General features: G+C 54.5%; 1 protein-coding gene across 2 annotated transcripts in view; it reads left to right on the top strand.

Annotated features, from left to right (window-relative positions):
• The first annotated feature begins 11,110 nt into the window (after nt 1–11,110).
• ZMAT4 (zinc finger matrin-type 4) overlaps nt 11,111–16,512 on the top strand; it is a 57,171-nt gene continuing 51,769 nt past the window's right edge. The window contains exon 1 of one of the 2 annotated variants that reach the window (XM_065659138.1): nt 11,111–11,210. In XM_065659138.1, coding sequence (XP_065515210.1) covers nt 11,199–11,210 — 12 coding nt within the window. In that variant the 5' untranslated portion in view covers nt 11,111–11,198. Of the gene's footprint in view, nt 11,211–16,158; nt 16,259–16,512 lie in introns of those variants that run through there. The other variant, XM_065659139.1, reaches the window with a different exon arrangement.

The following is a 16,512-nucleotide window of genomic DNA, read 5'->3' as shown; positions in this document are numbered from 1 at the left end:
GCTCATATTGTTCCAGCATTCAGGCACTGATTTTTTGGGATCTCTGAAATAGGACTCTGCTCTCGCCCATGTGCTGGAGGAGCCGTTCCTTTCCGCTGTGCTTTACAAATATACATGTGGTTTAATTCAACAAGAGGGCTGGAGGGGACGTTTTTCCACCCCTTTTTGCTTACCCCCGTCTCTTTCTCTTTAGAGCTGGCTCTGCCAAACCACCCGGCCCTGTGCCAGCAGCAGCTCCCTGGATGATCCCAAATGCATTTTGGGGTTAAAAAGTGTGTTTCTGGGAAAATCCAGCCCTGTGACAGACATCGGGGTCCCCCCCGCAGGGGTTGTTCATGCTCTGGGATGTGGGTACCAAAGGGAGACCAAAAGGGCCTTCAGACAGGGGTAGGGTTTCCAGCAGCTTGGGTGAGCTCACGCTGCTGCTGTGCTGATGTGCAGAGACAAAGTTGATGCGAGAAGGACCCAACTCAATGGCTTTGTGCTGTGGAAGCGGCTGGAGAGGCTGCAGGGAAGTGGCAGTGCCTTCCTATGGACACACACAGCTCCGCAGGCACAGGAAATCCTCTGATATAGCAAAGGAATGGGATATTATGGGTCAGAAATGAAAGGTAGGGAGGAATTCTGCCTGGTCTACAGCCCTCATGGGACTTAAGGTTGTGTCTGGGCTTAGTGGTCCCAAGGAAACATCTATTTGTGCTACTAAACATGCTATTACGTGCCCTAGCTTTGGTAGGACTCTTGATCCCATCTCAGTGCTCCATAGGGTCTGGTGGCTACAGGAATTGCTTTAATTCCAGCCAGCAGGCAGAGGCTCCAAGCAGAGAATGCCCCTGGACAGACACCGGAGCTGCATCATCACATCGTGATGGAGCTGTGCGTGCGCAGCACAGCCGGGGCTGAGCCAGGTCTCCTGCGCCTCCATCCACAGCCCAGACCACAAACCCTTCTCTCTTCCGCTGCTGCTGGAAACCCGCTTGTGTCTGAAGCTCTTGGAAGCCCTGGAGCGTGTCTGAGGTGGTTATGTCCTGTGGGTTTGTTGCTATTATAAATAGATGTTGTAAATGAACATGAAAGAATTTGTGCTGACCAAGGGCTGTTCTTATTAGAGGCGATGAATGAGGAGGGGCTCATTCCTGCCAGGCTCTGTGCCTTACATCATATTGTCCTCCCATGGCCCTGATGTCCCGCAGCATCCCGAGCTCCCTGCGGATGCTGGGATGCTCCCTGCGAACCGGCCACGGCTGGATCCTCTCCCTGCCCACCCTGAATCATCTGCGTTGTCAGAGCCTTAAATCCCCCAGGACTCAGATGAGAGCAGAGGCTTTAGGATTCCGGGCACTGAACTGATTTGTGATTCATTGGCCATCAGCATCATTGACCTGTTCACCAGCAATGGTACTCTAATGCTGTGTTGAAACAAGATACGAGGAGCTTGGTTGGAGCGTTGTTCAGCAGCAACAGGATTTTATCCATGGGATTTCAAGTCAACTGAAGGGTTAACATGAAAATCTTCCATCTCCATTCCTGCGGGATGACCTCTGCAGGGCCCTCCCGGAGATGCAGCTATCTTTGTCTCCTAGAGCACGGAGACATCCTTATCCTGAGCCTGACAGTGTGCTGCTGTCTCAGCAGCTGGTTTTCATCACCATCACTATGTGGTACCTGCCCTTGCAAACGTGGCATTGTAAGCTGCTGAGAGATGGGAGATTCATGGTGTCCCCAAACGGGCTGGACGGGAGCTACTGCATGGGGGTCCCTGATGGACATTCCCACAGATGGACCTATGGATCAGCCTTTTCCATGCCAGAAACCTCTTGAGTGATGGTCACTTAATAACAGCCTTGAAATAAAGCAAAAGCACCCCCAGGAGAGGAAAGGAAGGACCAAGTCAGTGAAGTTCACGTTGGAAAAGAAGCAAAGCCCCAAGCCACAGCCAGTGCGCTCGGAGCCTCTCGGTGACAGAATCCAGACCACACTGGTTTGGGAGCATGAAAACACAGTGAGAGGTTAAAACAAATACTGCAAGAAGGAAACTTCCCATCTCAGGCTCTTGGATTGCCGGAGCTTTCTTCCCACTGTCGAAAGCATCTTTCCTGGAGCCTTAGGCTGGACCAAGCACCTCTTCTCGTGCACTGCAGGGTCTGCATGGGCTGTTTCCAAGCTGTGTAAGATGCTCTGAGTTGCATCATCTGAGCTCTGTGCCAGGGCTGCTTCTCTGGTCTTCCTCACGAGCTGCTCCCTGCTAAAGATGGGTCCTTGGTGTCTGTCTCCAGCCAAACTTGGCTTTGTAGCTGCAGAGAGCAGCAAGGGAAGTGACTTTCCCACCCGCATGCCCCGGGGCTGTAGCTGGAAAGGGCTCTGCTGTCCAAGTGAAAGCTGGATACAAGCTGAGGGAGAACAGATGGTTTCAAGATCGAGCCCATCATAAGAATAAGAAGCCAAACTGCTGATGGATGGGGCAGCGTTCGGCTCGGGCACGGGGCCAGATGTAATGTCCTTCCCGAACTGAAGGGCTGTTGATGCCCAAGAACACAAATGCTTGTTCAGGTCCGGAGGAGGCTGGCTATACCCACAGCACGCCCTGGCTGCACCGTGTGCTGTGGCTTTGTATTCCATCTTTGCTGCAGCACTGTTTCACTGTGTATTTACATTGCAGTCAGGGGGTACCTGCTGGTGCTGGCCCATCTAAGGGTGGTTTTAGCTGCCCACTTATGTGACTCTGTGCAGGCAGCTACACTCTGTGGCTGCTGTGTTGCTGCATCAAGGCCCTGGCTTATCCTGTGGCCTTTAGGAACAGGGAAACTGGCTCTGCTCTGATGAACACCAGACGTTGCACTTGGGATATGCCGTGCAGCGATGAACCCTTCGCGCGTTGCTGCAGAAAGGCTACTGTGAAGGCACAGAGGCAGCAGAATGATTCCAAGGAGAGGAGAGTGATGGTTTAATTCAATGCAGAGCCTGGCTGTTCTCCCACTGCCCACATGCCAAAGCAATTAGTGGGCACAAGGCTGTTTTCAGCACATCTCTGACTGTGGCAGAGCATGCGAGAGACACGCGGCGTTGATGGGGAAGGCGGTGCCTGGACCATCTCCTTTGCAAGGAGATGTGATGGGATGCAGCAGGTTGTGATGGAAGCCTTGGGCTGAATTGGAGCGGTAGGGAAGCAGGGATGGACTGAACCTGGGTAGCAGAGAACAGAGAGCCCCAGTCCCTGGCGCATCGCCCCATCTCTGCTCTGCAGCATGGCTATGGAGGTGCAGGACTCCCTCCTTCCCCATGCATCGGCCAGCAGCAGGGGATGCTCCTTGCCCTATGCCCAGAGCCATCGCTGCTCTTGAGCAAAGAGCCTGATGCCACGGGACAGCGCAACCCCTGTGACACTCTTCATGTGCAACTCAGTTTGAGATGCAGAGCTTTGTTGGAGGCTGTGCATGGCCTGGGGAGGGAATGCCCTAAGGGAATGGGATAAGAGCGGGACTGGCAGAGGAGATGGAGCCATTTGCAGCCCTTCTCCCAACCTCCCTTCCCATTTCATTAACGCTCTCCCTTTGTGGGGTGAATGTGGAGAAGCCACATTTGCACTTGACTATGGAGATACCATATGGGCAAGCAGTTGATGTCTCAATCTCTTTCCAAGGCTCGCTACTACAAGCGCTTAACTTCGCCCTTGCCCAGATGTGTGTGTGTTTTATGTGCTGCGCATAAAAAGGCAGAAATTGCACGGGGTGGAATGTGTTGGAATTGGCGCTTTGGAAAATGCACACTCTGCTGGAACGTGCTAACATCCAGCTCGCGCAGAAGGGCAATTAACTCTATTTATGTTCATGAGACTGAGTCTAAAACTGGCTTCAGAAAGCAGCTCACTCACATTAAAGGGCTTTATAATCATTACGCTAAAGTATTTCTTTTGAAAACATTTTCAGTTTCTTCAACAGTTGGGATATTTATAAAATATGGCATCAATTACTACATATTTCTTTATTCACACTGATTATACAACCTATAATTATACTTAAGCCTCTTATTTGTATATCATGGCAGCGTTAAGAAAAGCTCTGTGATTTGTCTGCGTGTTGCTCTCTCCAGATAGCAGAGGGCTGCAGTCTCTCCCCTCCTTTAGAGAAGGCACTGGGCTCTGCTGCCCAAACAGCAGCACTTCAGCATGAGCAGGCTGAGGCTGGCACTAGCTCGTGACAGGTAACGTGGAGCTGTTTGGGCTCCAAGCGCTGTGTTTGCAGCCAGCTCCTCATTTACGCACCGGAAAGCATTTCCCTGGAGCCCTTTTCCTCACTGTGCAACACTAAGTGTTGGAATAACTGCAATAACTCAGGTCTCTTACGGATGAAGGCAGCGGCTCCCATTGCCGTCAGTGCCGCAGGCTGGGATCTGCTCCCTTAGACCCACACAGGGATGCGAGGGGCCAGGGATGCTAAAAGTGTCCTGGTTGCTGGTGATCGCTTTGAACCTCCTCATTGTAAGGGGCTGTTGTAAAGGCCCAGTGGGGAATCCGCCTGTGCCCTTTGGAAAGCTGCGTTGCCCTGGGTTGAAGTCACTTGGCTCTGGTTAACTTCTATTGGGGCATCGCTCGGGGTTCGAATCTTGCTGCTTGTACATGATTCCCTCCTTGAAAACCTCTTACTATAGGAGAGACGGAGCCACATGGCTCCTCCTGAGCCGGAGCAGTGACTGCGCAAGCGCATCTCTGGTGTCGCAGTGACCCGCAGGGGCTTGGGGATGCGGTGGTTGAACTCAAGGGAGCTCTCTGCAGTGGGAAACACGGGGAAAGGCTGTTTCCCTGCACTCTGCGCTCTGGTGTTTCCTGGTTGCATTCCCCACGTCTCCTTGCAGGCTTTTCTTTGTGCTCCCTCCCTTTCGGGCAGCGCAAGGGGGCACAGAGCTGATCTCTGGCCTCAATGCGCAACAGAGCGAGCTGTAGTGACTGAGCTCATGGTTTCCTTTGGACAAGGGAACTGGGGGGGAGAAAATGAACTTTGAAAAGGAGAAGCAATTGGGTTTGGAGCATCCTTTGTGACAAAGCGAATGCTCTGTGCAGATCTCTGATTCTGTGCAAAGACAGGAGGCAGGTTGCTCTGTGAGGGATGGTCAAAGGATGAGGCAAAGGGATGTCTGCTTGTCCTGCTCAGTCCTCACCAGCTTTTCCTGCATGGCACCGGAGGGGTTAAGAGAGCAGAGCACTGATATTTCAGTGCATAAGGACGCTCCCTTGCAGTGGATGAGGCATGCACACAGCTTTCCTTGTTATGCTCCACAGCTGTGCAACAATAGACAATGGGTCCAAGTGGGGAGCCAGAAAAGAGCACAGGCAAAAGCTGCTGGGAATTACTGGTGTGGCTGGGAGAGCGAAGCCCTCCTGTAACAGAGCGTATTGTTCTCCTGGATATAAATCTGCACTGAAAGCCGAGCGCCAGGCTTGCGAGGGCTTTCCAAAGCTGGAATGTGCATCATCAGTAACCGAACCAAATGTGTCCTGCACACAATCCTATTAATCTCCTTTATGGTGAATTAATGTGGAAATCCCCACCCACAAGGCTCGGGATGACAAACTGACTTCCAGGTGGCAAGATGAGGGTCAAGCAGCAGGGATGGAGAAGGACGAGGAAGAACTGTGCTTTCCTTGGTAGAAGCAGTGGCTGGGGCTGTTCTTGCTGCTCTAAGCGCATCCGGATGCAGCGATGCTGAGTGGTTTGGGACAGGATTGTCCCATGTCTGGAAGCACAGTGCAGCATCACCTCTGGACCTTCAGTGGCAACCGTGCCCTTTATCCTGGATGCAAACAGGAGCTTGTGCCCGGCTCCATTTGCGTAAGCTCTGTTGCTGTTCCCACTTGGCAGCACAGGGCCCATTCCCAGGTGGCAGTCTGGAATTCACACTGCCCTGGCAAGCCATAAGCTATTGTTTCTGTCCTCCGAGAAGGGCTCTGTGAGTCCCAGCACAGCACGGGCCATGGCTTCTCTTGTTCTGTTCATGGCTGTAACGTTCCGCATTGTTTCTGCTGACCTCTGTGCTCAAAATGCTTCCCCACCCTTGCGAAACTGGGGCTTGCCTTAGCAGATGTGCAAGGTCGAGAAGGTCCTGCAACGGGAGAACTGAAACCTGGCCCCTTTGCTCCACTGCTTCTCATAGCAGATATGCCCTTCCCTATCTGCTCCTTCAGGCAGGATAGCTTAGCTCCAGCCAGGCTCCGACGTCCTACTCCTTGATAAGCATCTCTTAATACCTGAACTGTTTCCTCAGAGTAAAAGGAACTTAATGACAGGATACTTGTGCTGCTTCTGTGCAAATATCAGATTGCAGTCCAGAAACCAGAGTCTCTGCAATGGCAAGGCTGAATTAAACGGAAGACAGACAGCAGCACATAAACCATGAACGAGGCTCATTGTTTGCTGCAGACAGTGAAACGTCTTTGGGTCGGTCTCACAAAAGCACTGCTGCGTCTTCCCGAGGGTCGCAGAACTTGATCTGCTCCCGCTTTCGGCTTTGGGATGGAGTCCAGGATTAATTCCCTGCGGATCACCTTTATGAATAAGGGGAGCTCCTCCTGCAGTGTCTGTGCTGAGGGCAAACAGGTTGGGAATGCTGCTGGAGCAGCACACTGGGGCTGAGCAGGACCCTGGAACTCAGGATGCTTCCCGAGGCCCGGGTGACGGGATGCCGGGATGGGTTGAACGGAGAAGCTGTGGCTGCCCCATCCCTGGCAGTGCTCAAGGCCAACGCCGGGTGATGGGGAGGAGGTGATGGGGGGGGGGGGGGGGGGGGGCAGCGGCGTTGCTCAAAAACGGGTTTTTCTCCCCAGAAACGCCCTCGAGCGCCGCGGGGTGGCGCGTTCGGCTCGGAAACGCGCCTCGCGCAGGGGGCGTGTCCTGCCCCGCCTCCCCCCTTGTCCCTCCTCCCCCCCCCCCCGTTATTTTGGGGACCCAGCGCCAAGCGCAGCCCCGCATTGGGGGGGGGGGGGGGGTGTTTGTTCTCGCCTCCTCTCCGCATCCTGCGGCGTTTCGGTTCTTACGGTTATTTCGATTCTTTTCACTCTTTTCCTATGGTTACCGGTAACTGCAGCCCCCGGGACCGCCTGGGCCGGTGCCCTCAGCACCGCGGGGTTTGGAGCCTGGAAGCGGCTCCTTGCGCATCCTCTGCCCGGTTCGCCCCGTGCGAAGCGGTTCGGGCCGTGTCCGGGTGCCGCGGGGGAGCCGGCTCCGAGCCCTGCGCATCTCCCGTGCCGCAGTGCCAGGGGCAGCCGTCAGGAGCTGCCGTTCCAGGTCCAATTAGGATGGTGCCTCTCGATGGCAGACCCAATCTGGACGCGCAAGCTGCTGCTTTATTCATTTCACTAATTGCCTGCGGCTCATGAAGCTTCTCAGACTTAAAAAAACCCCGAAAATTGAGGAACTGCAGCGGTCTCAATGCTGGAGGGGATGGAGGGGAGAAGACTTCTGATTTGTAATTTGTGGTCCAATAAAGTAGTTAGGAATGAACAAAACATAAGGGGGGCTTTCCTGGCTTTATTGAGCATTGAACAGAAAACCTGATGCAGACAGGGCACACGGTGCCCACAGCCTGGCATAGGATCATGGAATGGTTTGGGTTGGAAGGGAGCTTAAAGCTCATCCAGCTCCAACCCCTGCCATGGGCAGGGACCCCTTCCACTGGAGCAGCTTGCTCCAAGCCCCTGTGTCCAACCTGGCCTTGAGCACTGCCAGGGATGGGGCAGCCACAGCTCCTCCGTTCAACCCATCCCCATGTCCCATCACCCTCACAGGGAAGAGTTTGTGCCTAAGAGCTCAGCTCAGCCTCCCCTCGGGCAGGTTCAAGCCATTCCCCTTGGCCTGGCCCTACAGGCCCTTGTCCCAGGCCCCTCTCCAGGTTTCCTGCAGCCCCTTTAGGCACTGGAGCTGCTCTGAGGTCTCCCTGGAGCCTTCTCCAGGTCATGGCTTGGGTGTTTGCTGGGAGCCACGGGAAGGAGCTGCAGTCCATGTGCTGCTTCATGGCTCAGCCTCCCCTTAAAGTATGAGCACGACTGGTGTAATGTTTGAGTCTATGGCATCTTTTCCCCACCAGTACAAAACCAGGCTGCAATGGGAGCCCTGTGCTGGGATTGGGGCTCCCCATGCACCTCTTGCCTCTTCCGATGGTATGAGAGCGAATCACAGTTATGGCAGTGACCGCAGTGCCATGGTACCACCCCACTGCAGCTGGGCCCTTTGGCACCATCTCCAGCACCTCCCCAAAGCCAGTCAGGTTCAGACCATCAACCCTGTAGAGCCTGACACGTAGCTGGCGTAACGTGCCAGAGCATCCGTGCTCTTCCAGCATCCCCCAGGGCAGGCACCAGCACAGGCAGAAAACAGCTTGCCGTGTGGGTACAGCACGTTGAATTCAGACCCTGTGAAGAAGGGAGAGCAGCCCCAGCGACGTGTTGTGATTCGGATCCTTATTTTAGCTCCGTGTGTTGTTCCTCCTCGCCCCGTCTCCGCATCTCCTTAGTGGAGAACAGGCTCTCATAACCAAAATCATTAATTTATGGGGCCTGCAGCAGGGCTTAACGATGATTTAAATGAGGAACCGGAGTTGTGGCACGGTGGCACTGGAGGCAATGCTGTAATTACGAAGGCAGTGATTTGCCTGTGACCTTTCATTGTAAAGGGGTTTAAGTGGCCTGCGGAGCTCCTTCCCCCCCCATCACCAGCTCCCCTCCCGTGGGTCCCGGCTCCTGCTCGCAGATGGCACCGTTCAGGGTCTGCATCTTGTTTTCCTCCAAGTTAAAGTGTCTTTGAAGCACGATTCTGCATCTAAGGCAGGATGCAATGAAAAGGCTTTAAAGAGCTGCTGACGCCTCGTGGAAAACTGAACGCGTTCTGTTGAGAAACAATTCAGCTGGGCTGCCTTCTCTGCTGTTCCCTTTGCTTGGGTTTGATAGCAAGGGGCACTATAAATATACATGGTTCTACATAAAAATGAGAAACCTTGGCAACCGAGGGGAAGGATGGTGGTTTTCTCGTGTTCAAGGACTATGGGCAGGCGGGTGAGGGGAGTTCATGGGTTGGAGTTTCGTCCTCACACCTATGGGCTGATGCTGCGGGCGTGCGGTGAGCGCTGGGAGGAGAAGGAGCCAGGTACCCGGGTGGTATTTCCTCCTCAAGGTGTTTGTTAACCTCCAGAAATAGAGGTGGTTTCTGGGGCACTGATGGGGCTCGTGGTGGTGGAACGGGAGCAAAGCGAGGCCTTGGAGCAGGAGGACTGGGACTGCCATATGGTGATGGGCTCAGCCTCTGCTTATACACTGGGTCCTGCTCTTGGATGTGGGCAGCGGGGGGAAGCCAGGCTTTGGCACCAAAGCACTGTGCTCTCCCCAGGAAACCTGCATCTTCTTCATGGTATCATAAAATGGGGACACCTGAACCACAGAAGAAGGGCTGGAACTGCCATCGGATGTTGCGGGATGTGCTTTCCTATTGGGAGTGGGGTTTGAAGAGCCCTGCCACAGAAATCCTTGTGTGCACCATGAGCGAGTCGTGGTTTGGACAAAGGGAGCTGGGTTTGCAGCTCGGGTCTGTGTGAGGGTGCAGGGATGGGTCTTGCTGTGCCTGCTTAGTGCAGGCACATGCAAAACGCTCCTTTGCACTAGGCCAAAGCAAGCAGCTACCTAGTAAATAAGGCAGATGAGTTTAAAAGCAAGGCTTAGTGGGGATGCTGGCATGAAACAGGTCTTCTGTGTGCTCAGGAGTGGCGCTTTGAGGTGCTACGAATCACAGATCACATTTGCATGGAAATGCAGCTCTGTGATAGGATTCCTTACAGTAGCTAACGCTTTGCAGATGTGTCTTATTTAATATCAAGCAACACCTTTGCTTTTCTTGCCTTGCTGCACTCGTGACTTGCTATTCCTTGGGATTAATCAATGGGTACGTTCTGCTGGAGCCACCCAGCGCTGCGCGGGGTGAGTGGGCTCAGACATCTGCACACTATCATTCCTCCGTCACCAAGTGCTGGTGGTATAATTAGAGAAGTCATTAATCCTTGCTCAGCAGTGCTAGGGGCTATTTATAGTAAGGCAGACAAACAGCACCCTGCATAGTGGGCTAGGATGGATGTGGAAATGACTCCCGGTGCCATTGGGTTGCATGGCTCAAATCAGAGTCATTTGCTTCTGGCTGGGGGGGGGGGGGAAATTCCCTTTCTGGCCATACACAGACCAAAGCAGAGCAAAGGGTCTGCTCTGACCAAGGTATCACCCACTGGGCTTGCCACTGGGGGTCATTTGGACATCCCCCATAAGCTGTCACCATCCCATGTTCTGGGATCCCTGGCTGTGTCCGCAGGATGCTCTGCTATTGGGGACCAATGCAGAGCACAGGGATAGAGCAGGAATGAATCGGCTCAGCTCTCCTTTTCCTCAGTGTCCCTGCGGAAAAGCACTGAAACCAATCAAAGTTGCCTTTCTCATAAATCAGCAGTGAAAACCAGTACCTGCAGCCTGGTGTCAATGCTTCTGCCTTGGGACCAGGCTGACTGCTGATGTGTGCTCACTCATGGCTGTAGGGCTGTGGAGCCCTGGTCACTGGTTTAAATGGTGCCAGACAGCAGCATTCTTAGCAACTGAGACGCAGACGACAAAGTAAATCCTTGACCCTGCCTGGGGAGGATAATGGGGTGAGTATGGGGCTGCTTGTAAAGCACACACCAAGAGAGATAACCTGGGGATAGAAGGTGATTTCCATACCCAGGTTCTGCACAGGAGGATCTGTGAGCAGTGCTCCTTGCTGCAATGTGCTCCCTTCCAAACCAGGTTGCCCCATCACCGGCTTTGAACAGCATCCCATGCAGGGTAACAAGCTGCAGGGTAAATGGGGTCTATTTAAGCAATTAGCATCCAGGTTTAATGAGGATGACCAGCACAGGTTTGAGAAGGGAGAAGGGAAAAGGGGAAAAAAGGGGAAAAAAGGGAAAAAAAGGGAAAAAAAGGGAAAAGGGGAAGGCTCCTGTGTGTGTCTGCAGCTGCTCTGCATCTCTCATCAGCATGGGCTGTCCTGGCAGACCATAAGAGCCCCTGGCCTGATTCCCCTCATCCCCATCTGCTGCTCGTGCCGCAGCAGGGAGCACACCTTTATGTCTGTGCTCAGGCTGGTACCTTGTGCCCAGCTTCCATCCGCTGCCTGGTCTCTGCCAGCAAGGGATTCAGGATGCTTTGGCAGGTAAGGGTTTGTTGCTCACCTCTCTTGCCACCCAGGGGCTCAGCTGTGTCTGTTCCGCTCCGTGTGTTGTCCCTGCCTAATTCCAGATTCATTGGTCTCCGTGTCTCTAAGCCAAAGGGAAAACTGGGGCGTTAGCAATGCTCAGTGAGCTGCAGGCCAAGCAAGGCTCTTGTGTGCAAGCTTCCAAGATGCAGCTCAGCCTGGGCAAAGGTCCATGTTTTCCCTGTGCTGGAGCCAGCCTCCCTGCCAGGCTTTCCGCTTGAGGGGGTCCATCCCATAGCTTTGCCCTTGGTGCCACAGCTCCCTGTGCAAGGGCATTTTCGGTGCTGGGGGGGTAAGAGGGGATGGGAGGAACTCCAGACTTTGGGAAGCAGCCGATGAAGGATGGGCTGGAGGTGAAACAGCGCATGAGGAGCCTGTGGACCTGGCACGGAGATGGGGATTGCTGGGAAGCGCAAGCGCTGCAGGAATGGGTGCTGGGGTCAGCCGAGGTGGCATCGCTCCTGTTGTCGAGTTCAACACTTCACTGGCTTCAGCCTAGTGAGGCACAAAGCTTGTCTGTGTGCTGGCAGCCGGCATCAGCGGAGCCACAGGGGAAATACGGCTCGGTCTGGGCTTCACTGCATCTTCCAGGCTTTGCCAGGAGGATTTGCATGGAATTCTTTCAGCCTCTGGGATTAATGGACCCAAACCTTCCCCTGCTTGGGGACGGGACTGAATTCCCTTGCCAAGGATCCCGGTGGGCTCCCCTTCCGTCGGGGATGCACAGTGGGAAAAGACCTGTTGAAACGTGGGGACCGCTGCCTTGTAACTGCAGGGAGTCCCCAGGGCTGGCTTTGGCTGACAAAAGCAGCTCCCAGGCTCTGCACTGTGCCTATGGATGATAAAAGGTGACCTCGGAAATCGCATTTCCAAACGTTTCCCCCCCTCTCTGTGCAGGCTGGCGTCGTTCCCAGTGTTTCAGGCTGGGACTGCCCGGGGCTCTTTGTTTAAGCTCCCTGGGCACTGCAATCCTTATGCACAGAGCTGAAGATGCTCTGCCGGAGTCTGGGATCCTGGAAGGCGGCTGCAGATCGGCCTCTTGTTGTCCCCAGGATTCAAAACTGCGGTTGAGGATGACTGGGGAAATCAAAGTCGCCTCTCTAGGGACATCCCGCGTGTTAACAGTGGGATGGAGGCAGGGTCAGGCACTGGTTCAGGCTGTTTCAAGCAGCGAGAGCTGGCAGAAGGGCCCACAGACCTCAATGAGGAAGCATTTAGTGCTTTAACCACGCTCAGCAAACTTCGGTTTGCAATAACCCGCTGCTGCCTGCTCTGATTTCACTGCTGAATGTCAGGGAAGGAGAAGTCTAAAGGGCATCACGCATCCGAAGAGAACCTGAGCTGCGCTGTCTCAAAGCAGCAGGGACCGCCTGGGCACAGGGAGGGTTATTGCTGCTCTGGGAGCCAGGGCTGCTTTGTGTTCTGCATCAACCTGGTCTCTGCCCAGTTGGAAATGGGATTTCCAATTGAGCCTCTTACAGTAGAGCATCACCTCTCGTCTCTCCACTATGCACAGGCTGATGTGTGATGAGTGGTGGTTTGGGAAGGCTGGGGACGACAATGCCCTTCGCTGTCCATCCCATGTCAATGGGATGGGATAGAAAGGAGGCTTTAAAGTGCAAACCGCAGCCACTTCCAGCACTCCCCGCTGTGTGTGACAAGGTGACCTCCACCTCCCTGCTCCTGGTCTGACATGCTCGTGCTGGTTTTGCAGTGTCCTTTGACACGCTCCGGTGCCCAGGAGCGAGCTGGGAGCACACACACAGGAGCTGGGCCTGCCTGTGAGAAAACCAATGCTAATTCCACTGTGCTTATCTCCCTTCTCGCTTATCTCTGGTCACATCATGCCACAGGTTGCGCTTCCATAGTGCTGATGTGCAAAGGGAACCGAAGTGATGCTGTGTTCTCCAAGGCAGCAAAACAACACGGAGCTGTGCCAAAATCTTGTTTATTTCTGGAGGTTTTAATGGTTATTCACTTGTTTAATGAGCTGTGTAGTGCCTTTGAGAAGGAAGATGAAGGGGTGAAGGTTTTATTCACACCTTCAGGCCGTAACTCCCCCTTCTCTGGGGCTTCTGGTCGTGTCTGTCTTTTCAGCCTGCATCAGCACTGCAAAGGCTGCTGCAGGGCTCCGGGTCACTGCACCAGCCTGGAAGCACGCAATGCCAAGTGTTCATTGGGAATGCTTTAGGCTCGGGGCAGGGGAGCACTGCAGGGGGCTCGCAGCCTGCCCAATGCGCACGTGAACGCCTCCAACCCAGCCCAAGGTGTTGGGTCCTTCCCAGCTCACTCATCTGTCTTGATCTCCTGTTTCCCAGCCTGTCCATAGCCTTTCCTGGGAGGAAACATCTCCAGTCTGTGCTCTGCTTTGTTCGAGGCTGCTGTAACCTCTCCTTCTTTGGAGAATAAGATGTTAAAGAGCCTTTGAAAATGATCAAACCTGTCAGCTTCACTACTGTGATTAATCAATCACAGCCGCTGCTTTACAGCTCCTTGTTTTGATGTGCTTTAGGTTGTTCCAAAGTTAGCCCAGCTCAGGGCCAGTAAACACATTCCTGAGCGCTGGCAGCGTGCTGGGATGGAGCAGGAGCTGCATCTTCACCATTGCTTTCTGCAGAAGAGAGTTCTGATGGGGGGTGTTTTGTATGGGGAGCCTCGTGTGTGTGCCCCAGGGCCTGCACACGGGGCCCTGCTGCAGGGATGCTGCAAGGAGAGTCCTTGGGGAGCACTGGGAGCTTTGCAGGCCCGGTCCCTGTGTGTCAGGAGCAGCCTCCACGTGTGCTTGATGGGGAGAGGATGCGTTCTGTAAAGGATTTATTAACTTGTAAGTTATTCCCAGCACTTCTTGTGCTGATGCTGCCATTAAAAGGGAGCACAGGATGCTCCCGGGAATGCTATAATCCTAAAAAGAAAGCTAGGAAGAGATTTAAGAAATCTCTTATCCCCAGATGGCAACTGCACCATTGCAAACACTGCCTGATCTGCCCTTTTTCACACTGAAGCATCTGAGGCTCCAGGTGGCAGCTCCAAGAAGTTTGTGTCAATTCTGGAGGCTTAAATGCTCCCTATCGCTTGTGGGGCTGGGTTTTATTAGAGCTAAAGAGCCAAGCAGGATCATGCAGCATCGCAGGTCGGGTAGTTTGCTGTCGAACGGATTAAGCTGGGGATGGAGAAATTGCTGGTGAAGTCTTTTCTTTCTAACGGTTGTGTGGTAGAGGCTGATTTAAAGCCCATTTCAGCACGGGGGTGATGCTCCAGACGCTGGCAGTGCAAGTGCAGTCGCTGATGTGGCACAGCATCCGCAAGGCTGTCTGCAGAGTACATTGAATAGAAGCAAATCAACCTAAACAGGCTCACTCCTTAAAGGTACTGCAGAGCCACCCCCGTGGTGACCTTCAGCCTATGAGTGCCTGGAGGCATCCCACCCAGGGGACAGGTCAGGTTTTGCTATTGCTCTGCCGTGGAGGTAACACACACTTCCCAATGAGGAGTATTGCATAAGACAGAGCACTGTTATCTAGGTTATACCTAGAGAGCAGAGCTCTTTCATGAGGGAAGGGGGAGGCCTCTCATCACTTTGCTTAGCCAGATGTTCAGAAGGGGAATGAAGGATGCTTGGCTTTACCTGGCTGTGGAAGTGATGGCATAAAGGAGCCTTTCTGCATCTCAGTACCAGGGTGCAACCCCCTATTGCCTTGAGCTGCAGAGCCCTTTGAGGCCTCTCCCCTTCCCTGCAGAGACCCAGCACCCTCATTCCTGCTGGGAGAGCTATGGGAGCAGAGGGAGGCGGAGCAGCGCTGGATTAACTGCCTTTGTCCTTGTTGTTTGCATATACATCACAGCCTGGAAATGTCACCTCGAGCACAGCCTCTCTGCTCCTTTACGTCCCCATTTCTTACCTAATGCAAGCAGTGCGGCTCCTGTGCTGGAAATGAGGCACCTGCCAGCTCAGCAGAGTTGAGAAAGAAACCCTTCATGGTCCCACGCTGGTCCTCACCCTCCTTAGTTGTTACAAGCAGAAAGGAGGGCAGGGAGATGACATTGCAGCTCAAGAGGGAAGATGTGCATGGGGTTGTGCTCAGCTGCACCCTGGTTTTCAGCGCTTTCAGCCTGAGCTCTGGAGTGCCTTTGCCTGGAGGATGCTGTGCACAAAAGATAAGCAAAGGCCACCCTCCTCCTAGGTTCAGCTGCTGATGGATTTCGGAATAGGGAGATTGGTTTGGTTTAAACCTGGCTTTGCATTATAGGCTCTAGGGTGTGTGTGTGTGGTGCTGTATGAGGGACTGTAGGGATCAGCATCCCCCTGATTTCCCCATCCCCTGTTCACTGCCCTCCCCTGTTGTAGCCCTGGCCTTGGGCTCTGTTTCTCTGACTTGTGCACCCCAGCAGTGCGCAGGAGGCTGTGAGTATGCTGAGGCTGAAGATGAGCCTGTCCCATTCCCTTTGTTACCTGCTCTCCTTTGGCTGCTGCTTTGACCAAGCTGTTCCTGCCCTCATCCCCATATGGGAGTCTTGCCTCCCGCTGTCCCTCAGCTCCATCCATCCAGGGTGTTAAATTAAGTGCGTCATCTGCAAAAGTATGGAAGTAAACGTGTTCCATACCCTTCACAGCTTCTGCCCTGCAAATCAGATTAGCACACAGCGAGGAGAATCCCTCTCAGGTGCTCTGCTCTGGGCTGCGTCCAACAGATCCGCCCTGGCCTGACCTGCCCAACACCCGCCTTGCCTCTGGCCGTGGCGTTCGGGTCCTGGGGAAGCTCTTGCTGGTACTCGGGAGCTGGATGCTGTGGGAGGCTGCTGGGACCAGAGCATCCTTGCAGCGCTCAGCGGAGCCAATCGCTGCTGCCAGGGGTGGAGCTGGAGCGGCCGCGGAGCATCGCCCAGCGCCTGCCCGGCGCAGTTGGCCCGGGCTGCGGGGAGAGCAGCGCCGCGCTCGCAGCTCCGGCGGGCGCCTGCCCGGCAGCATCGCTGGAGCCTCCCGCTGTCCTCGGAGCATCGGCACAAAGGTACCGGCCCGGCCCCGCCAGCCCGCGCGGTGCCTGGGGCTGTTGATGGGACTTGGAGCAAAGTTTAATGGGGGATCGGAGCCGGTTCCTAGCGGTGCTTGCGGGAGGGCGGTGGGAGGCGAGCCCCGCCGCTCGCTGGGATCCGCTGCCAGGCACGGAGCGGGTTTGGTGATGAAGAGCTCTGGGGATGCAGCGGTGAGCGGGGTCCAAACGGGGACTTGGTGCCTGTCCCACCCCGGGCGGGAGGCCGGAGG

Source organism: Lathamus discolor, chromosome 22 (assembly GCF_037157495.1).
Source record: "Lathamus discolor isolate bLatDis1 chromosome 22, bLatDis1.hap1, whole genome shotgun sequence".
Lineage (NCBI taxonomy): Eukaryota > Metazoa > Chordata > Aves > Psittaciformes > Psittacidae > Lathamus > Lathamus discolor.
Note: the sequence above shows the minus strand (reverse complement) of the source record. Positions and strands in the feature narration are given on the sequence as shown.